At 36.7% G+C, this 23471-nt stretch overlaps 2 protein-coding genes across 4 annotated transcripts; both read left to right on the top strand.

Moving 5' to 3' along the window:
- Nucleotides 1-1166: 1166 nt before the first annotated feature.
- Nucleotides 1167-11080, top strand: LOC116004494 (lysine--tRNA ligase, chloroplastic/mitochondrial-like). 3 transcript variants are annotated; one of them, XM_031244568.1, is made up of 15 exons: nt 1167-1358; nt 2632-2936; nt 3336-3554; nt 3796-3907; nt 4145-4253; nt 4640-4697; nt 5568-5636; nt 5774-5881; nt 6390-6482; nt 6674-6778; nt 7975-8181; nt 8434-8528; nt 8964-9054; nt 10174-10356; nt 10674-11080. In XM_031244568.1, the coding sequence occupies exons 2-15, from the start codon at nt 2703-2705 to the stop codon at nt 10776-10778; spliced, it is 1788 nt and encodes a 595-aa protein (XP_031100428.1). In that variant the 5' UTR covers nt 1167-1358; nt 2632-2702; the 3' UTR covers nt 10779-11080. The 3 variants fall into 3 exon arrangements, with proteins under 3 accessions (XP_031100428.1, XP_031100429.1, XP_031100426.1); XM_031244569.1 differs by having other exon boundaries at nt 2618-2936; XM_031244566.1 differs by having other exon boundaries at nt 2610-2936.
- Nucleotides 11081-20549: 9469 nt separating this feature from the next.
- LOC116004234 lies at nt 20550-23112 on the top strand. The gene is made up of 2 exons (XM_031244198.1): nt 20550-21253; nt 22689-23112. Exons 1-2 carry the CDS (start codon nt 20931-20933, stop codon nt 22750-22752), a joined length of 387 nt encoding a protein of 128 aa, XP_031100058.1. The 5' UTR covers nt 20550-20930; the 3' UTR covers nt 22753-23112.
- The last annotated feature ends 359 nt before the right edge of the window (nt 23113-23471 follow it).

Raw genomic sequence — 23471 nt, 5'->3', positions numbered from 1 at the left:
GGTTTCTGGCAACTCTCCGACGAACCTTTGGCCAAAATCAGCCACAGGCGATCGTACGATCGCCGCCGGCGCGTTCTGCCATGGAAGAAGACCTTCGATCGACGGAAATGGCGACCAACTGGTCGCCATTTCCGGTCGACGGAACTGAAGATGGCGACCAACTGGTCGCCATTTCCGGTCGACGGAACTGAAGATGGCGACCAACTGGTTTATTAGCCTAACTAGTTTATTGAACCAATATTATTGGCTAAATCCATTGACTTTATTAGCATAATTAGTTTTTCTTATGCGCGATGAACAAAAAATAGGTGCCCAATTTTAGTATTTTGTATTAAAATTTTAATATAGTAAATAATAATAATAATTATAATGTAAAATATTTTTATAAACTGAATATTTATTTATATTTTAAAAAATAACTAACATATAATTCTAATATTTAATGTATATTATTATTATTGAATAAGATAAGAAAATATATGGTGGATGCATATGCATCACACTTGTGTGAGACCGTCTCACGGATTCTTTTTCGTGAGACGGGTCTGGTCGGGTCGAATCACCATGCAAATGTCACACTTATATGTGCAAATGTTATACTTATATGCTCAAATATAATACTAATTGGGAATATAATTTTTGTTACTTATAAGATAAAAAGTGTTACATTTTCCATAATAAGTAATGTTTACAATTTTTCCTTACTTATAAGGGAAAATATAATACTTTTGAGGAAAAATGTAATACTTTTAAATCGAAATGTAAAAGTATTATATTTTCCCTTAAAAGTATTACATTTACCCTTATAAGTAACAACAATTTTATTCCTAATTAGTATTATATTTGAGCATATAAGTATGACATTTGTGTGTATAAGTGTTACATTTACATACCGACCTGATCTGACCCGTCTCACGGTGAGACGATCTCACGCAAGTTTTTGCCTAGTAACAATAGTGGAAAAGATAACGGAAGTTATAGTAGTGATATATTTGTCCAAAATATTATGTAGTATAATAACTTTTATAGTATAATGTACAAAAAAAATTTAACAAAAAACGGATATAAACGAGGAGTATATCATTCATTCACATTTATTATGTTTTTAGATTTAGATTAGATTAGATTAGATTAGATTAGATAAAGAGAAGAGATAAGAGATCATTTTTCTTTTCATTTGTTCTCCTCCAGGCTTCGCGCCTCTCTGCATCGCCAGTTCGCCACTGCCTCGCCTCCCACTGCTTCGCGCCGTCGCCAGTCCACCACGTCGCCACTGGCCACCGCGCCACCGCCTATCCGCCTCTGCCTCAGCCCTTGCCCATCGTCTCGAGCCCTCGACACAAGCCACAGCCCATCAGGTTTGGTCTTACTCTTCTTCGATTCTTCCCTTACTATTAACTAATTAGGTAATTAACATCAACTTCTCACAATCTCACCCCTTGAAGTCTTGAACTATAAAATTTAATTTCCATAATTTATTCCCCTAATTTTCCCAATTTTTTGTTTGCCATATTTTTTTTGGTATTAATTTCTCTAATTTTGAAGTTGCCTTAATTTGCTGATAGTTTTTGCCCTAATTGTCCCAAGTCCCAAGTCCCAATTTTGTGTTATTTATTTATTATTATTAGTTGCTGTGATGCTGTCCAGTGTCCACTGCTCAGTGCCACTTTATTTTGAATGAAATTTGAATTTCCTGTGTTGGCTTCTCAGTTCTCGCAATGCAATAGCAGAATGGACCAAAATTACCCAAAAAAAGATTGCTAGTTTCTTCTTCTCCCTACAAAATTAGTGTTTCTCATTGGAGGAGCAATACAATTATACAAAATTAGTGTTTCTCATTACTGTTAATTTGTTAATGATTGCTAATCCATTACTGATTAATTCATTATTGATTAATGTTGATTCATTGATTAATTGATATAATGTTGATTCATTGATTAATTGATATAATGTTGATTTGCTAATTAGTGATTTACTGATTAGGTATGGAAAAATTTAAAAGAAAATCAACTTTTGAGGATTCATCTAGTCAAGGTAGTCCCGTAGTGTCAAGTACAAGGCCTCGTATTGAAGTTAACGTAGATGAAAGGAAAAGTATTTATGAATATCATATTAATGATAGAGATATTGAGAAAGGTATTTTTGATCAAGTTTCAAATGAAGCAATTCTACAACGGTTTCAAAATATGAGAGAGCGTAGAGGAATATTATCTCGTAGTTCATCATAAACCTTGTATTGTAATTTATAATGTATTTTGTATTTGAACAATCTTATTTGTTTTTGATATTTTGTATTTGAACAGTTTTGAATTCATTTTACATTTGCTTCTTCGCCACTTAATTTCTGGTTCCCCACTAGGGGCCATGGTGTTTATCCATTCATTTTTTTCTTCCTCAAATCAAATTTGAACACAAGTGGAAGTAAAAATTAGGAGTAGGTTTTGGGAGTACATCAACTATTTTTCTATCACTTATTCCCTTTCAATTCTTTGTAATAATATTACAGCGTACCAAACATTAATTTGAATTTCTACTTTATTTTACTTTATTCATTTCTTCACTTAATTACAATTATTTTCCCCTTAATTTTTTCCTATGTTAACTCAAAGAAAAAAAGAGAAAACAATGCAGTATCTTACTAGCTACTAAAGTCTAAAGTACTAAGTCCCCGAGGAAGCCGTGAAGTGCGAAGCAGAGGAAGAATGGAGGCGCTACACCCATTCAAGCACCTCATCCACTTTGCTTCTTTGAGGTCTACCCGAGCAATTCAATTTCGAAACCCTTCTTGTTTCATTGTTCGCTGTTGCTCTTCTTCTTCTTCTCCTGCCGCCGCCGTCGTCACTGACAGAGCCGCCGACCGTAACCGGCGGTCCTCGTCCAACTCTACCACCTCCACCTCCGACAGAGAAGCCATTCGCGCCATCCGCATCAAGAAGGTAAATGAAGCCCCGCAAAATTACTCGTTTTGTGCAGTGTTTGGGTCTAATACTGGACTTTTAATTTAATTTATAGATGGAAATTCAATATTTCTTATGCTAATATCAAGAATTTCATTGGTAAGATGAAGTAGGAACTGGGAACCAAAGTGTAGATAACTTTGATTGGCTTAACAGCCGGTCTTTTTGAAGTATATGTGGTCGTGATTGTCTATGAATATGAATTTTGAGGAAAGCTTTAATGATATATTTTCACTGCACTTAGTAGTTGCATATGCCATTTGGATGTATTTGGTTACGTGCAGTGTAAAAATTTGGCTATCCTTTTAATGAGAAAATATCATTTCATAAGCTACATATATGTTTTTTCTCAAGCTGAATATTTCTGCTCATATGCAGGTGGAAGAATTAAGAATCAAGGGCTTGGAACCCTACGCATACAAGTGGGATAGGACTCATACGGCTAATCAGTTACAAGAGATTTATAAAGAGCTAGGAAATGGTGAAGAGTCAAACAATGAGAATGATTATGTCTCAATATCAGGAAGAATTGTGGCTCGCAGAGCTTTTGGAAAGCTTGCCTTTTTTACCTTGAGAGATGACTCTGGGACAGTTCAGGTTTGTCATCCTAGCTGTTACTGACTATGAAATGAAAAGTTGGGCACCTGGTAACTACAATTGCCTTTCAACTGCCATTTTTTGAACTCATCATGCATCATTTTTTTTTTGGTTTATTTAGATTATTTGGTTGATATTCTTATGTTACATCAATATTAGTAAAATGAATTACAGTTTCTTCACTGTATATCTGCCTGGAAATCGTATCCCTTGTGCTGAAGTGAATTATTATTGGTTTTAGCTCTACTGTGAGAAGGAAAGGCTCTCCAGTGATCAATTTGACCAGTTGAAGACACTTGTTGATATAGGAGATATCTTGGGTGCTCGTGGTTCAATCAAACGCACTGAGAAAGGTAACTTGGCATTGCTGTTCTCCTACTCTTTCTTTTGCATGTTTAACCTTATTGTTGTTGCCACTGTAAAAATATATTTTCACATGAACCTGTAACTTGAAAACAGCTTGCTAAGTATATGTCATTCTATTCTCTAATCTTTCACTATCAATCTGATCTCTGTACTGACTAGTTTGAACTGGCATCATGGAACTCTGGAGATTTAAAAGCAATTAATTTACTTATTTCCTTTTCTAGGGGAGCTATCAGTTTGTGTGAATTCATTTTCAATTCTTACAAAGTCCCTACTTCCATTGCCGGACAAATATCATGGCCTAACAGATGTAGATAAGCGCTACCGGCAGCGGTGGGAACTTCTTCTTCTTCATCTTTTAATATCTAATAGATAGATATATGTTCATAGTGTGTTATACACTGCTTATTGATTTGTGTTGTGAGGTGACACCTAGGTGATTGGGGAATTCAACATAACTTTTCTGCTTATTATGCACTTTGGCATAATTAATATATTTATGCAATAAGATATAATCGTAGATATACTGATTATATAATTTTCTTCTTGTTAACTGTTTTAATTAGAAAGTAAGCATAAGTGATAGCATTACACTGAATGCCAAGCAGTAGCACATAAAGAACGGCATATTTCCTGTCTCTTAAAGATCATTTCCCTTGATTCTTTTATCTTTGGAACTTGTTACTCTTTGATTACAATCTTTGCCACTTAATTTTTAGGTATATAGATATGATTGCAAACCCTGAGGTAGCAGATATATTTCGGAAGAGGGCAAAGGTAGGCTATTAAACGACTTATTTTTGTTGCAATTTTTTCTTTTTAGATATTTGCTTCTATAATATATAATCGATATTTTTTTGTTACTAGGCTCATTGTAATATCACATTTTGCCACAATGACTTGTAACTGTCAATGGATCTGTTCTTTATTATGATCACCATAATAGTGTTGGGTAGCCCATTTTGTTTATAATCCTCTGTGGAACTTTTCTCTATTGTTTAAAGATTAGAGCAATGATTACCATGTTGGGTCAAGGCAATTTTTTTATTTTTAAATTTTCATAGGACCTCCAGTGTGAAAGAAACAATATTTCCTATTTTTTAAAAACAGATTTCACGCAGAGCTGATGCATCACTTCATCCTCTTTTCAGCACCACCAAAGTGATGCATGCTTGATTTACATCTGGTGCTCTGCAGCTGTACATATTTGGCCAGTAACAACTAAATGTGGAATTATGCTATATTTGAATTTCATTAGTGCATCTTACAGGATCTTTACTTGTCTTAATGATGCATGAATTCTGGAACAAATGTGCTTTTTTATTGCTGTGAGTAATGTCTTTCTGTTTTCTGGATTAAAAAGATATCACTCTAGAGTATTGAGTATTCATATTTCCCCTTGTTTGCTATTTTACTTTGCATTTACTATTTTTTTCCTGGAGTAAATAATTTAAAAGCCTTTTGTTGATTTATTGATCATCTTTTAGGTTTCTGGCATGGCTAATAGTTGAGTGTTGTTGACGTGGTGCTGCTTCTAGAACTTGTTAACCTTCATCTTGTGCTGCATATTTTCTTAGTTGATAGAGCATGTCTTTATAAATTTACTCTTCAGTGGAATAGAAAGCTCATCTTTGCCTTTTTCAGTAGATTGTTTCTGAAATTCGGAGAACAGTTGAATCTTTTGGCTTTGTTGAAGTTGAAACACCAGTTCTTCAGGTTTGTGAATTTTCTGTATTATTCACATCTTTTTGCCTGTATTATTCTGTTTGCCATTTTTAAAAAATTAATTGTCCTTTCAATACCTGTTATCTGAGTTGTAGAGTGTTTTTGTGTTTGATGGCTTCGTGTACTAGGGAGCAGCTGGTGGAGCTGAGGCTAGGCCATTTATTACTTACCATAATTCTCTTGGTAGGGATCTTTATTTGAGAATAGCAACTGAGCTCCATTTGAAGAGAATGCTGGTTAGTCTTTTTCTGAGTCACCATGTCTTCTTTAAAAAGATGTTGCTGATGTTGTACCAATTATGAATCAGCCAATTTGTTTACATGGGAAGGCAGTTTGCTACCAATTAGTTAGCTCCTCAAAATGGTAATCAACATGATGCTAATTGCTTCTCATTTTCAATATATGTATTTTTAATCTAGCAACACCTTGAAAATATAACATTTTAGCCTTATGTGAAGAAATGAATTTATATTCATGATATGATGCTTTTGTAGTCTAATAATGTTCTTTTTTGGGGGTACCATGACCCCTTGGTATGTGGTAGCTACATTGGACTCTGGCTAGCGCCAAGTCCAAGTATTACCGCACTTCATTTGGGGAGAAGTTCTCAATATTGCTTCATGTTTTAACTTGAGACCTTGCATAAGAGGAACTTAGCCCCTTGCATTTGTACCACAGGTGGTTGTTAGTCACATGCATGCATGCATATGGTATACCTATGAGACTTTATTCTCCTAATGACAGGTTGGCGGATTTGAAAAAGTTTATGAGATGGGCCGGATATTTAGGAATGAAGGCATATCAACGCGTCATAATCCTGAATTTACCACCATAGAGGTAATTTTTCCAATTAAGTTGGTTTGATGTTTTGTACAATAGATGGATAAGAGTATACTAAGAGTAATTTTTCAGTTAACTCTCAGTCACCATGGCAATGATGACCAACTTTTCATTTTGAGTAGCTGTGATCAGTTTTATTAGCAATACATAAATTTCTGACCAACTTTATTATTGAAATCATTCTTTAGATGTACGAAGCATATTCAGATTATGAAAGCATGATGAATATGGCAGAAGAGATTATAACAAGATGTGCTCTTGCAGTTCATGGGAAACTTACTGTGGATTATCAGGTTTGCTTCTTGTTTCTAATGCAATTTGGCTGGAACAAAATATTTAATGTAGACCCATGAACTCATGAAGATTGGTTTGGGCAATGGACATGAGTGATAGCATGTTGGTAATAGGTGGCAGGAGAGGAAGAGGAGTAGATAGTTTGAAACTTTGATAGAAATGATGAAATATATGATAATGTTATTAGGGCTCACAACCGGTTCAGGCTTATTGGAGTTCAATGGACACAGTGTTATAGATTGAAAGGAAGAAGCTTTATGTTGTATATTTCACTCTGTACATGGATTATACTCATATATATATATAGACCTAAAGAAATACCACCATACATTTGAAGGGAGGTTGTTAAGGATAGCTCTAAGAGCTTCTGACCCTCTGATCCCTCTAACCGATGATGACTCCTAATACAGAAATTAGAAAGCATGTGGTTGATCAAAACTATGTTGAGATTAAGGCGTAATTGAGTGACAAAATATTCAAGGATTTGTCCTTGGATTTCTTCATCCCAAAGTTTAGTTTGCTAGATCATTTATGGTTGGCTTTTTCTGTTTTCTTTCCCTTTTTTGTAATTTTGTGCCCATTAAACCATCCAACATGAAAAAGCTGGCCATGTAGGTTAAATTTGCTATTTTTCTTGCAATCCTTGGTTTGATCACAAAGGTGAATCTCTAAACACATCATTTCTGGATACTGGATTTTCTGCTTTCCTCACCAATACAATTCTTGGAGAGTGTGCTTGCTTTAGATGATCTTTCTATTTATTGATCCTCAATCTTCAGTTTGCAATCTTTGGTGAATATGATCTTTCTGTTTACCTACCAAAAATTCTGAATGGTGTGTCACTGAGTCATATTTGGTTTAGCTATTTGAGCTTGTAATTTTCATAACATAACTTCTTAATTTGAACAGATATTTTTCTCTTGTTTGCATAAAATGCTGCTCTATATTTCATCCATAGTTCACAATGTCACAGATGTTTTCCCTAGGAGAAGAAAACATAGGAAAGTGGTTTGGTCTTTGCTCCAAAGATCTTTAGTAATAGGATTATTTTCTATTCGTGGTGTCATTCAAAGCTCTGAGAATATGAGTTGTATTCTAATGTTTTTTTGGTTTTTGGGTTGAGAGTTTGCACCCTTTTATATTTTATAATTTAAACTTTTAGAATGGTCAATGAGAACCATATACTTCCTTTCAGGGTGTAGATATTTGCCTAGAAAGACCTTGGAGGAGAGAGACAATGCATAATCTCGTGAAAGAAGCTACAGGAATTGATTTCAACCAGTTTGGTGATGATCTTACAGCTGCTAAAGAACTTGTTCTTAAAACAATTGATGTTTGTCATGATAATCAACAGAAAAGCTATATTGAAGCATCCCGATCTGTTGGCCATTTGCTTAATGAGGTTAATCTGAGTGAGCTTGAAAATCTTAGTTTTATCAATTTGCGAGTGTACAATGGGAGTCTTCTATAACCCTCCCCCCCCCACCTCCCACCCCCCACCCCGAAAAAAAAAAACAGTACCACTATATTTTGTGTTTAACTTTGAGGTCTAGGTGGAATCCATTATGCTGAGAACTGTGCAAACATTCTCAGCATGCTCCTTTTCATCACATATTCCTTGCAATAGTGTTCACTTTGATACCTCTTGCTTCAGGTCTTTGAGATGGTAGTGGAACCAAAGCTTCTTCAGCCTACTTTTGTTTTGGACTACCCAATTGAAGTATCTCCACTTGCCAAACCCCACAGAAGGTAGGAGTATCTATTTTGGAAGAGCTCTTCAGAGTGACATGCCACATGTTGAGCATATTTTACATTTTATTTTGGCCAACTAAAATGTTTCCAGATGATATAATTGACTAATTGTGGGATAATGTAGTCTGGGTTATAGCATAGACAATCCCCGCACAACTTTTGTTCCTTTTATGATATTTTTGGGTCTTTTGTGGATTATACTTGATCAAATTCAAAATGATGAGGATTCACTTTTATAGTACAGAAGATACTTATCTACTTCTGATTTTTTTTTTTTCCTTCAAAACAAAATGGGGAGAAATGATTTTTCACAAAAATGAATTGGTCTGTTCTAGAATGGCACACATAAGATGATATTTGTACATATCTTTCTTCCAATGGTTCACAAGGAAGAGAAAAGTTCTTGGTTTTTTATTTTTGACATTTTCGCAGATATTCAGGGTTAACAGAGAGATTTGAACTTTTCATTTGTGGTCGTGAGCTGGCAAATGCCTTCTCTGAATTAACTGATCCTCTCGACCAGGTATTATTGATTTTCCTCTTTTGATTTTGGCTACTTTCAACAGACAATTTAGTCCATCTTATTGAGATTAACTTAATTAGGCTAAGATGTTTTTTATGAGATACAAATCAATGCAATTTAGATTGATGATCCTTGAAGCATTGCATAACTGAGTTTTCTGGTGGAAGGATTCAGTTTCTGATGATTTCTCCTTGAATTCATTTGAAGTGAATAGTGTTTTGTAGTCTTTATGGCATAGATTGTGAAAATATATGAGGATCAGGAACTGGTACACTGGAGTTTTGAATCCAGTGTGGGTTATGCTTTCAGGTTACCTTATGCATATTGTCATTTCATATTTTATCCTTACAGCAGATGTGCCTCTTTTGTATATTCTTTCGTGATAAATGTTCTTGTGACTAATAATTTTAAGTTACTTCAAATGGATGTAGCTCTGCAGTTTGTATAAAATGTGTAATACTACCAAAAAAATCTTACAAATTCATTGTTAACTTGAATAGCAAATGACCCTCTGGCTTAACAGGCCAAGATAAGTCCTTCACACTTTCACATTATAAGGTGTTAAAAGAGTTCAAATCCTGCAACCTCTGATATCAACCCTTTGATGAATAGTAAAAGGAGATTGATTCTACTCTTCTTCCAACTATTTTTCGCTCTTAGAATTCATGAAATTGCATTGTTGTATGAAGTAATTAGTTTTTAGTTCACAGTTACGCACATGGGTACAATAAAAACTAGATAGTTGTGGCATTGACAACAATTATATTCTCTTTGATGAAGCCCTACAAACTGGGTGAAGTGCTGCACTTTTGTTTTGTTTTTTTTTTTTTGATGAATAGGGAAACCCGCAGCCACTACCCAAGGGTGTGCACTAGGTAAACCCCGCCTTATGACCCTAACCAACAAAGGACCATAAGGAGGTAAACCAACCTAGGTTGCCCATAGCTGATTGGCTCAAACCAAGAGGGCTGGGATTCAAACTTGTGATCTTGTGGTTACAAGTTTGTATCCTTAACCATCTTGGCTGGGGCTACCCCTAACGCTTCACTTTTGTTACTGGCATATATATGCATATTGACTATGCTGTGAAATTTGAATGTTGCACTGAAATTGTTGTAGAGAGAACGATTGGAAGAGCAAGTGAGGCAGCATAATGAGAAAAGAGAGGCTGCAGTTTCAGAAGCAGCTGTTGAGGGAAAGGATGACAAAAATGATGACGATGCCGACGACTCCTATGAAGTGACTCTTGATGAAGACTTTCTCACGGCTCTAGAATATGGGATGCCTCCTGCTTCTGGAATGGTATCTTTACCAACTACTCCGCTTTTCTTATATCTCTAGGTTGTTAGCCGGCTTTCTTTATTGACCATTCTTCAATCTGACCACACTCACACAACACATTCCTTATTATATGATATAACTAGATATACTTATGACGACATTGCCTATATGAACGTCATTTGCTGATGCTCGGTAGGACTGTTAATGTCAACTAGCTTATACTTATTTGTTAAAACACCCGGCTCAATCAATTTCAGTTAGAGATTATTCTTATCTTAAACTCAAGTTTAATTTATTCCACTCACATTAGCTGATTCTCAACGGGGGTTGATTTTCAGGGACTTGGCATCGACAGGCTAGTAATGCTTTTAACAAACTCTGCCAGCATCCGTGATGTCATTGCTTTCCCAGTCCTCAAGGCTCAACAGAAACTTACCGAGTAGCAGCGGATAGGTGGGAATTCTCTTTCCATAAGATTGGCTACTGATGCAATCAATGCACATGGGTTCAACAAATTCTTCCATTTATCTTCATGGGATCTTATGGGTTGTGTCACCCATGTTCTATTCTTACTGATCTGAAGTCAATTTTGGACAATCATCCCCATCCCCACTATACTACCATTCTTGTCAAACATTTTTGTTTTTTGAACAGACAGCTTAACTTGTTAGAAGACTTTTGATGAAATACAGAGTAGATAAAGTGTGTTATTTTCTAATTAATCAAGTATTTTTTTTTAAAATCATTTTATGATCATTTCATGGATGGAATACCTGTCAAAGTATCTCTACTATATTATACATCTATCATTCAATATAGAGGGTATTTATGTCTTTTGCATGTTATTCTATTCATATTCCTTAAATTAATCTAACACCAGAATACAACCTATACAATGATTCTTATTCTTTTAAAATTTATTTGGGGAACTAAACATACAATTGATGAGAGTTAATACCCAAAATTTAATTCTCGATTATAGTTATTTTTCTCGATTTAGTTCTAAATGATTTTTTGTGCATAACTAGATCTTGAACTTTGATGATTTTGCCCAATTGAATCCTCAGTTAATCAAGGACTAAATCATAAAAAATCATTATAATCAAGGACTAAATTAGGTAAAATTAATGAGGTCGTGTTCGATTGATCATTCACAGAGAGATGGATTACAGATAATGACTCTACAGACTATATTGAAAGGCTAAAGAATAGGAACAAACTAAACTAACATTTACTTGGTCTCACACACCCCCTCAAGCACAAGGTTGGAGAGACACAACGTTGAGCTTGTCCCTGAGAGCTGCAAAACGAGTTGCTGGTAACGGCTTGGTAAAAATGTCAGCAATTTGATCCTTTGTTGATATAAAATTGACCAGGAAATCCCCAGATGCAACCTTGTCTCGGACAAAGTGATAGTCAATTTCAACGTGTTTCGTTCTGGCATGAAACACTGGATTCGCGCACATATATGTAGCCCCGAGGTTGTCACACCACAGCGTAGCTGGTCCACCTGCATGTAAGCCCAGTTCTTTTAACAAAGACACAACCCACGTGACCTCAGCCGAGACATCAGCTAGCCCTTTGTATTCTGCTTCAGTCGAGGAGCGAGCAACTGTCCGCTGTTTCCGAGAAACCCAGGAAACCAAGTTGGACCCGAGGAAGACAGCATACCCACTTGTAGACTTGCGGTCAGTCGGACAGCCGGCCCAGTCGGAGTCAGAGAAAGCATGTATGTCACCCGATGTCGACAATGAGATACGGAGTCCATAATCTAGGGTGCCCTTGACATATCGGAGTACCCGCTTCAGAAGACCCCAGTGTTCTATTGTGGGAGCATGCATGAACTGGCATAGTCGATTAACTGCATAGGAGAGATCTAGGCGTGTGATAGTTAAATACTGCAGAGCTCCAACTAACCGGCGATACTGTGTCGGATTATCAAAACTGTCATCGGTCGGAGTGACGGCCTGAGTGACCGAAGCCGGAGTGGCGAGCGGCTTGCACTGAGTCATACCTGCACGCTTGAGTAAATCACCCATGTAACGGCGTTGTGAGAGAACCAAACCGCCAGATACTGGAAGAGTTTCTATACCAAGGAAGAAACTGGGCGCACCAAGATCTCTAATCTTGAAAGTGGATGCCATACGGGCTAGAAGGTTATCAATGAGCGTGGAATCATTACCCATCATAATAATATCATCCACGTAGACTAACAAAAACACCCTGGATGTGCCGCAGGTGTAGTGAAACAGAGACACATCAGTTTTAGAGGCGGAGAACCCGGTTACTAGGAGAAATTCATGGAGGCGTTTGAACCATGCACGGGGGGCCTGTTTTAAACCATACAAAGATCGTTGGAGGTGACACACGTGATTGGGATGAGCTGGGTCCTCATAACCTGGTGGTTGGCGCATAAAGACCGTCTCAGCTAGATGGCCATTTAAAAAGGCGTTATGGACATCAAGCTGACGCAAAGTCCACCTGTTGGTAACTGCAAAGGAAAATAACAGGCGGACCATTGTCGGTTTGACAACGGGGCTGAAAGTATCAAAAAAATCTTCTCCTGCCACCTGGTTAAAACCTTTAGCTATTAGTCGCGCCTTGTAGCGCTCAATAGTATCGTTGGCCTTCCTTTTAGTTCTGTATACCACTTACACCCAATAATATTCATGTCGGGTTTTGGAGGTACAAAAGTCCAGGTGCTATTGTGTAATAGAGCGTTGAACTCCTGATCCATGGCATCCCGCCACTGAGGGTGGGACACCGCCTGAGTGTAGCAGGTAGGATCTGTAGGCCCTGGATCAGCTGTGAGCGCATGAAATGGCTCCCCGGTGCCCCGGGTCATGTGCCGAAGTCGCATATTGTGCTCCCGCTGTTGGGGATCGGCCGCGGTGCGCCGCTTTGGGGCACGGGTTCTGGTAGTAACTGGTTGTGCCGGTGCAGGTATAGTGGCGGAAGGTACTTCGGGAACAGCAGTCGGTACCATTGGGCTTGAACCCCATGGTTCTGGTGGTTCCTTTTCCTGTATGTTACCCTGTAAAGAAGTAGCAAAGGGAAACACAGTTTCGTCAAAGCGGACATGCTGACAGATAAAGGTTTTTCCAGTATTAAGGTTTAAACAACGATATCCCCGGAATGATGTAGGGTAATCTAAGAACACACACGGGGCTGACCAGAACTCGACTTTGTGACGATTATAGGGGCAGAGGTGAGGATAACATAGACACCCGTAAACCCGGAGGGATGTATAGGAGGGTGGTGTTTTAAACAGACGGAAGAAAGGGGTATCAAACTGTAAAACCGAGGACGGTAAACGGTTTATGAGATATGTGGCTGTTTCGAATGCGGTGTCCCAGTATTTTAAAGGAACTGACCCTTCTGCGAGTAGAGCTAAGCTGGTTTCGACGATGTGTCGGTGCCGGCGCTCTACTCGGCCGTTTTGTTCATGTGTGTAGGCACAGGATTGCCTATGCACTATACCAAGAGATTTAAACAACTTTTGTAATCGACAGTACTCACCCCCTAAATCAGATTGTATGGCCTTGATAGAACGGGAGAACAACCGTTCTACCATGGCCCGAAAAACATCGAATATTTTATATATATCGGTTTTTACACGTAAAGGAAAATACCAACAAAACCGGGTATGATCATCAACAAAAAGTACGAAGTAACGAAAACCTTCTGAAGAAATAACCGGGGCTGGACCCCAAATGTCCGAATAGATTAAGTCTAATACATTGGAACTAGATGTGTTTATTCTATCTAGGGGAAAACGGGAGGATTTGCCCAATTGGCAGGACGCACAGAGACGTGGCTGGCTTATTTTCTGCGGTGAAATAGGACAGGACTGGAGAACACGTTGTTGGACACGAGAGTGCGGGTGGCCTAGACGACGATGCCATACAGCGGAAGGAGCCCGAGCTGACAGATACGCTGAATGCACCCGGGGTACTGGAAGTGAGTATAAACCACCCGAACTGGACCCTTTAAGGAACACCGCCTTGGTGATGCAATCCTTCACAACAAAAAATGTGGGGTGAAATTCAAAATATACGTTATTATCAATAGCAAAACGGTTAACTGACAATAACGACGCAGATAATTGTGGCACATGCAGGATATTAGGCATTTTAAGAGACTTTGAAACTGTGGGGATCGAAGAAAAACCAATACTAGAAATACCCAAACCTGTGCCATTACCGACACAGAGAACATCACTGCCCGTGTACTCATCAGCTTGCGTCAACATGGTGGGATCCGGAGTAGCGTGTGACGTCGCTCCTGTGTCCGGAAACCATGCGGAACCAGCCTGCGACATGCCTCCGTCATCAGTAGCCACCGCAACATTGGCCTGTGCTGGAGGCTGTTCGGAGTAGCGCCGATAGCAGTAAACGGCGGTGTGGCCGTGTGAACGGCAAATCTGACAGCGCGGTGATCCACCACGCCCACGGCCTGATCCGCCTCGACCTTGTCCCTGCCATTGGTTGCCGCGTCTACCGCGATTTGAACGCCCGCCATCGCCATGGTTTCGGCGTCCTCTGTTTGCGACCATCGCCGTGGGTGAACCAGCCGGGAATGGTGCGACGCTCGCAAAATCATCAGCGTAGATGAACTGCTGAGCATGGAGGCAATCGGCTAACTGAGGGATGGAGACGGGATTACCTGAGACCACCAGAGATGCCGCCATCGCCCTGAATTCCGGCCGAAGACCTCTGAACACATAGAGGTTCTGTTCGTCTAGTGAGACCGGGCGGCCGGCGAGAGCAAGATCGGCGACCAGAAGCTGTGCTCTGCCCAGGTACTCGGCCGGCGATGAATCTCCCTGACGGAGAGATTGAAATTGTGCGAGAAGATTGAGGCAGCGTGCGCGAGTCGACGATCCGAGCGCTGCTTCGATGGGGCTCCATACCTCGCGTGCGGTGGTGCGGCCAACCGCAAGGTACATTAACTCCTCGGAGAGGGAGGCAACCAGCATGGACAAGATAGATTGGTCCTGCTGCATCCAGACGCTGTACGCTGGATTGGAAGCGGTGGAAGTGGCTTCTGCCAATGTGGTGCCGCCGGCGGATTCCGCGGTGATTTCGGCTGGTGGACACGGCAAGGTTCCATCAACGTAACATAATAAACCTTGACCTTTGAGGAACGGTACAAGCTGAGTGCGCCAAAAAAGATAGTTTCGTGTCGTCAATTTGATCGACACGAAGTGGTGAGCGGAGTTGAGGGGGTTCGGAGTGGTGGCGACCGCCGGCGCAGGAGGCGCTGTGACAGTGCGCTCGGAATCAGCGGTGGCCATCGGAAAAGAAGAGAGAGATAAGAGGAACCTAACACTAGTCTGATACCAAATGAGATCGTGTTCGATTGATCATTCGCAGAGAGAGATGGATTACAGATAATGACTCTACACTAACTGACTATACTGAAGGCTAAAGAATAGGAACAAACTAAACTAACATTTACTTGGTCTCACAAAATTATTATAGTCGAAGACTAATTTGGATAAAGTCATAAAACTACTATATTCAATGATTAAATTGGATATTAATAGAGGTGATGCCTTTGACTAGGTTTTTTAAAATTTATTCCTAAAATAGGTAAAATTGTGAAAGGGTTTAGTGTAGGAGAGTTTTTTTTTTTTAAAGGATTACTGACTCCTATTACATTGTAGCATCTGTTCTTCTATATTTTCTTAACCTGTTGAAGAAAAAAGAGTCAAAACTGCCTCTGCTAAGGTTCGGTCTCATGAGTCATGATCTCTCATTTGAAAGAGTCACTACATATCATTTGACCACAAGGTCATTATTGACAGTAAGAGAAAGTTATGAAAAATGAATTTGAATAAGTAAAAAAGAAAGTATTGGGATATGAAGAATATCATAATATGAAAAAGGAATTTAACTTTGCATGTCGGCAATCATATGCGTTTGTTAAAAAAAAGCACAAGTATATATGAACTTTATTGGCCAGCTTTCATCATTTGGTTGGTTCCATTATTTTGATACATACCTCATCCCATGCTCCTCTCCCCTACCCCCTACCCCCCACACGCATAAGTAGTACCATCTCTATTAATATCTATATCTACATCTAGGGTGGGTTTAGGTTGGCCTATTTGCTAGTAAACACCTCTTTATTGCTTGTTTAAATTTAATTAAAAAAAAATTGATTAGTATAATAAACTTATGTAAATCAAGAATCCTCATCATAAAAATTTTTTATGTATACTCTTTATCATCAACCACACGTGATTTAAATGATTGAAACATATTTAGTCCTCTTAAAAATAAGGTTATCAATCTCAAAAATAATAATAATAATAATAAGGTTATCAATGGGCTTAGAACGACACTTCAATAGGTAGAGGGGAACATTTTTGTTTTTCCATTTAAAAAAAGAAATAGGAAAGGCAATTTGGGAAGACATTTTTTTTTTAATTACTTGATATGACTATGGAAACAATAAGAAATGTTTACATCCTCCCAAATGCTCTGTCGGGCCAGGACGTGGGACCCTTGGGGTTAGGGATTCAACCTTTTTGGGAAGAAAGAAAGTTGAACACTACTAAGATATAAAATGCTTTATTTATTTATTTATACTCATCAAGTTTTAAATACAAATTCCTTAACTTCTTTTTTATTTTTATTTTTATTTTTACAAATACAATTAGAAGAATATCATAAACAAAAGTCTAAAAATCTAACAAAACTGAACCAGACAATACCAATAATGTCCGCAAAAATGAGTGGCTTCACCCCTTCAAGGGAATGATCAAAGATTAGGAGACCGACGAGACAAAAATTGTGACGAGTCATTATCTAATTTACACAAAATTTTGCTTAACTTTAATAATTTATATTTTTTTAGATCTATATTTGTAGATATATCCAAACCTACCAAAACAAAGTTGTTGCATGTTCATCATAGCACCCACAGATGTGAGATAATAACAACTTGCAAACTTCTGATGGCTAATCATTCACAAAATCAATCAATGGTAGCTTAGGCTTCTAAGTTTCAATAAATTGCATCTTAGATAATAATAATAATAACAATAACAATAATAATAATAATAAACAACAACAACAACAACAACAACAACAATAATAATGATAATAATAATAATAATAATAATAATAATATTATTATTATTATTATTATTATTATTATTATTATTATTATTATTATTCAATTAGATGGCAAACTATAAAACTTATAAAATGTAAAATAGAATTAATATATTCAAAAAAAGAATAAAATAGAAATTTAGTTGGTCAAATATATATATATATATATATATATATATATATATATATATATATATATATATATATATATATATATTGTAATCTCATAATGCAAAAAGATATATTCCACCTTAAAATTGATGTGCTACTAATAATCTAAATATAAATGCTCCTTCATTTTGAACAATGCTATTTTTAATTTCCCTCCCAATGTTTATCGCATGATATGACAATAAAACTATTTGTATCCATAAGTTATTAGGGAATTGGCTAACCCAACTTACAATTAAAAAGAAATTAAATCCACTTATTACTAAAATATAAATAAGACAATAAAACTATTTATATCCATAAGTTATTAGTAAATTGGCTGACCCAACTTACAATTAAAAAGAAATCCACTTATTAATAAAATATAAATAAGACCAATTACATACTGTCATGTAAGGTGTGAAATCCATGAGGGAAATATAAGGCAATTTATATCATGGACCAGGGTTCACATAGCAGTATGGATCCTGAATTGAAACAATAAGGTATAAAGTTCATATTTGTAAGGTACAAAATTTCATAACATAAAACACAAAAAATCACAACACAAAACACATATATAACATAGCATTATGGACTTAGCTGGATTGAAAAGACCAGGTACAAAATTCATACTTGTAAGGTACTTAGGTATATGATTTCGTAACACAAGATACAAAAAGTTACAACACCCTGATTCATGATATAAGGATTGGAAAATATTGTCTGCACGAACTTAGCTCAATGGTTCAGAAAATAGTATTTGGGAGAAGAAGAAGATTGGAAAATATAACATCAATTTTTTTTTTATTACTATCTTGTTGACTAAATCTTCATAAGAATTTGCTGAAGATTCCCACCCCACACCCCACTCCCCACCCTACCTTTCCTTCTTGCAACATAATAATTATATATTTTAAGGAAAATATTTCTTACTCTTTCCATTATCATCCCATATTAGTCCCTCCAAAATTAAAAATAAAAAATTATTTATTTATGAATTAGTTGATTTTAACCTGAGCTAATAAAAAATTTAAAATCTAATAAAAAGATAACAGGTTAATAAATAACAATTGTAGGAGTCTCATGATACTATTTTTAATGCACTATGCAACATACAATGATACATGCCTACACGTTTGATATTGGTTGTTGCACACTTCTCATGAGAAAAGAATTGTGTTACTTGGTCCCCCAACCCCACTCCCACCAAAAAAAAAAAGTACTTCTAATTTCCAAAAAGATGGTGCACACACATCATATATATTTGTTGTATTTTTAAAAATATTTATTTATCAAACACATAATTGTTGTATACATTAATTTATATTCCATAGTAGGTTTTTAAAATTACTGTATCAAGAAAAAAAAAGTATAAATTTATAAAGATGTAATCAAATAAACAATGAATACGAAAAATTTTACTTTCTCAGAAATGAAAACCTCTTTAAAAGGAAGAATCATGTGATTTTTATGCGATGTTAGCATGGCTCCAACAATCATATTTTCCGTTTATCTAATTACTTTTTGATCACTCAAGAATTTTCAAAAAGTTCATTCCAAAGAATCAAATTCTAAGCTTACAAATCAACACTTATTTGTTTATGAGTGAATGACTCAAAGTTTACAATCCAAGAGAATCTATTCCTCTCTATTTCACTGCCTAGCTGGAGTTTTTACAAAACATTTCCTTCTCTTTTGGCAAAGATTCCTCAACCTTCCTTATCTTATTTTCTCCTTTTAAATTTATTTAATGTGATAATAAAAATTTATATTCATTAATTGTTTATAAATTGATGGACCTAGGTTTTAAAAAAAAGAGTTAATTCCATTTGTAGTCTTAAATTTATAGGTGACAGTCTACTGTAAGTCATTTTTGATCAGAACATCCACTCTTGGTCCTAGTATTATTGTGACATAATAATTTTTGTCCTTTATTAACAAAACAGTTGCCAAGACCTTGGGGTCTAGTGGCACCCGGTTACACCACATATGGAAGGGGGTAGGTTTGAGCCTCAGTGGAGACGATATTGACTCTTTGTGCTTCAGTAGGTTGAGAAAGTACTTATAAACAAATAAATATAAAAAATATAGTGGTTTAACTACTTTGTATATATAATATATAAAAAGATTAAAATGTCTTTGTATTTAAAGACATTTTGACGATTTTGTTGATGGATGACTAAAAATAATCATGCTACAATAATATTAGGAACAAATGGGGATGTTCTAATAAACAATGACTAAAAGTGGAATGCCACGTATAAATCTATGACCAACAATGAAATTAACTCAAAATTTTATTTAATAATCATATATATATATGTGTGTGTGTGTAATTCCCTCCAAACTCTTCCATGGATTGGTGCCTCTAAATGGCTTATTGAATTTTATGAGTTAGAATAATGTACATTATAAGTTAGAATAATGTACTTTATGTGTTAGAATAATGTACATTATGTATTAGAATAATTTACTTTATGTGTTAGAATAATAATGTACATTATGTGTTTAGAATAACAAAATTTTTGGGTAAGAAAATATATTTTATGCTTTAAAATAGTGTGCATTATTGGTTATAAAACTATATGTTGCAATGGGTCGCGTAATCAAGATTAGGCTAAAAATAATAAATTTACAGATAATTAATACTCCATATAAAATAAATTATGACACACATCACATCATAGATAAAATATTTGATGACAAAATTAACCTGAAAAACATTTTCCAATTCCCAATTTGGTTCATGAAGTTTAGAATGGAATTTGGAGAGGAAATGAATCATTAACCTTTGAATTAATGTAGTGAAAGAGGATAGAGTGGTCATTACAGGTTGACAAGAATCACCTTTTTTCCTCTTCAATCCCAGAATATGCCACCACGGATATGTCTGTTACTGGATAATAATCTAATTGGGCTTCATTTAATTTGACAGCTGCCAGAATTCTACCTGAACTGGGAATCATATTCAGAACCCTCCAAAATATTTGCTTCAGTGTTTCTGTATATTTCTTGGGAAAAACAATATCTTTTTCCTCTCTGCTTTAATTACATTTGGATTGAGTATAAAAGCAGCAAAAAGTTATTCTTTTTTTTGTTCTTGGGAGGAGTTACATGAATTTCTGGACCTTGGGTAATTGGTGTGATGAAGTGCAGAGAATTGTGTTCTGATTCCTTGAAAGAGTGTTAGTTAATTGCAGTTTTCTTGGAATTACAATTACCCATATTAGACAATTGGGGTTTTTTGTTGTTTTTTTCCAAGAGATTTTGTTGTTGTTCTTGATTTGTGTTGTGTGTTAAGATGAGGGTTGTTTCTTGATGAAGCAAAGCAAGGTGAGAAGGGTGTTATCTTGCAAGATTCATTGCCCATTCATCTGTTTCTGCAACCCCTCTGCTGCTCATCACCACCTTTACACCACCACCCACCCCCATTTGAAGGTGAAAAATACCCATACTGTCCCTGCTTCTGGGCAGTTGTGTGGGGAGGGCAAAGATGTCAAAGAAGTGAGGCAAGAAGGTGAGAGTGGTGGCATTAGGAGCTGCATTAGAAAATCAACCCCAGAGGAGATTGAAAGGAAGAGGGTACAATGGGTGGATGATGTAGGTCAACAACTTGCTCAGATCAAGGAGTTTGAATCAAGGTAGCCTCTCTCTCTCTCATTTTTACCCAAGTACACATGCTAGCCAAGACAGTAAGAGATCCACACTTGTAAACACAAGTTCACGAGTTATAATTCTTGGCCCCTAGGTTTGAGGCGGCCAGATATAGGTGACCTAGACTGATTTACTTTCTTGTCCCCTGGTTTGAATGGGTGACCTAGACTGGTTTACTTTTTTGTGGTTCTTTGCCAACTAGGGTCAAGGCGGGAATTGCCTATACCCGAAAGAGTCGTAGGGTTTTCCTCATCATCCAAAAAAAAAAGTACACATGCTATGAGGGAAATGTTAGGAATCTTTCAGGTAAATTATGTGTGTTTTCATTGTAGAAGCTTAGCTTGTTGTCTGCAATTGTTGCAGCAGGAAAGGTTTTGCCAAATTTGAAGTAGTCATAGAATGCATTTATATGCAAAAAAAAAAAAAAAAAAAAAAACTTTTGTGGTTGGAAAAAGTTTGGGTTTTTGTGCATTATACAATTCCTGCTGATTTGATGTTTGCATAGGAAGATCAAGTATGGTGTATTGGTGTGTATTACCCCAGAAACAGGTGACAACCTGGTTTTCTGATTCTTATTCCCTTCTAACTTATTTCATTAGTGCCTATGGTGAAAAGATGAAGGAATGATGTTCACAATCACTATGAATTGGACAACACCAAACAGAGATTTCATGTATTCAGACTCAAAAACATTTACTACACTTCAAATTACATCTTAGAGGGAGGTGGTTGAAATCTCGAACGTTAAAGCTACTTAAATAGGATCCCTTGTGTAGAGTCAACGACAGGGACTGACTGAGAGGCTGGTTGGGCGACTTACAATTTACCTTCTTCAGCGACTCTTGGGTAGGGGTTCTGGAGGCCTAGGATTAGTCTAGCGTAAGCAAAAGTATATGTATGAAGAAACATGAAAAGTTTTTTGCAACTATGCTGTGTCTCCTCCTATGAAGAATCATAACACTGATGCATAAACTGTAACATAAGGACTTTCCTTTTCTGCTTCTTTCTCTTTTCTTAATCCTTGTCTTTTTGGGTAGAATTGCTTGGATAGTTGGATGAACTCCCAACCAAATAGTTTATTTATTGCATTCAAAGGTCAGTGTCTAGGATCAAACGTCTCCATCCCGATTTGTAAATGCTTACAACGGGGGGTGTCTCGATATCTCAAGTATCAGTTCTCCATTTAAGCACTTTGTGTTAGTTAGAGTTGCATCGACGTCACATCTTGCACCATAAAATCTTATGGAGTGTCAGGGAAGTAATACCATTAGCAAATGCCGATAAGGCGATAATCAAATGGCATGTATGTTTGATCTGCTAAATTTGCTTGTGTCTGCACATCTTTTAGGGAGTAGGTTCAGATTATATGAGCAGTCATTTTGAGACTGACTCTATTTCGCCTCGATCTTTATTTTCGTGTAGTGAAACAGGTGAGACCGAGAACGAAGAGGAAAACAGAAGAAGCTGTCTTTGCTTCATTCATTGATGATGCTAAACATTTACAATAATGAAATGAAATGGCTTGACAGCAAATGGTTGAGCCGGTGAGGGTGGTCGAGAGCAGCCATACCGGTGGGTAAAAAAGGTTTCTTCGTTTCACTTCAATCCCCGTGTTGGCTGCCTGACATTTGATGATCTTCACAGATAGATAAATTATTCTCAACTTCAGATCAGAGCCATAATCCTCATGCTTTTTATCTGCCTGCATTTTTTCCAGTTTCTGCAATAATTTTTTCTTGCTCAATGTAAATTAGGTCATTAGGGAAAATTCATCTGCACCAATCTTTGTGTGTAACTGGACTTCATTGTTTCACTGAAAATAAAATGTCACTTCATCTCTTCCTAATCCCATCTCTCTTGATTAACTGCATCTGCTCTGATCTATCCTTTGTGTTTTCTTGTTATGGCATTCACATATAGCTGTATATATATCATATATGTTTAAATACCGAAAGAGTTTTAGTGGGCTCTCTTCTTCAGATGGTTTATTCTCCTTTCCATTTAGATTAGTTTTCTGCAATAACTTGCGCAAATCGTTACGTTAACTATTTGCATCCATGAAAATTTTTATTACTTTCGAAATGTAATATCACTAAATTTACAATTAAGTAGACACTAATCGACTGCTAAGTTACCATAATAGCATAATTTATCCATCTATTATCGTGTTGGGTGAGGAAATTTATCCTTTTATGAGAAAAAAAA

The sequence above is a fragment of the Ipomoea triloba genome, chromosome 14, assembly GCF_003576645.1.
Source record: "Ipomoea triloba cultivar NCNSP0323 chromosome 14, ASM357664v1".
Lineage (NCBI taxonomy): Eukaryota > Viridiplantae > Streptophyta > Magnoliopsida > Solanales > Convolvulaceae > Ipomoea > Ipomoea triloba.
The sequence above is the reverse complement of the archived record's forward strand: the minus strand, read 5'-3'. Positions and strand labels throughout refer to the sequence as shown.

Excerpts from the sequence above, each read along its gene's own strand:
- LOC116004494 (XM_031244568.1), top strand. The coding sequence starts at position 2,703 with ATGGAGGCGCTACACCCATTCAAGCACCTCATCCACTTTGCTTCTTTG. Across the intron at positions 8,529-8,963 it reads CTTGCCAAACCCCACAGAAG|ATATTCAGGGTTAACAGAGA; the intron begins GTAGGAGTATCT and ends ACATTTTCGCAG. Across the intron at positions 10,357-10,673 it reads TGCCTCCTGCTTCTGGAATG|GGACTTGGCATCGACAGGCT; the intron begins GTATCTTTACCA and ends GTTGATTTTCAG.
- LOC116004234 (XM_031244198.1), top strand. The coding sequence starts at position 20,931 with ATGAAGCAAAGCAAGGTGAGAAGGGTGTTATCTTGCAAGATTCATTGC. Across the intron at positions 21,254-22,688 it reads ATCAAGGAGTTTGAATCAAG|TGAAACAGGTGAGACCGAGA; the intron begins GTAGCCTCTCTC and ends ATTTTCGTGTAG.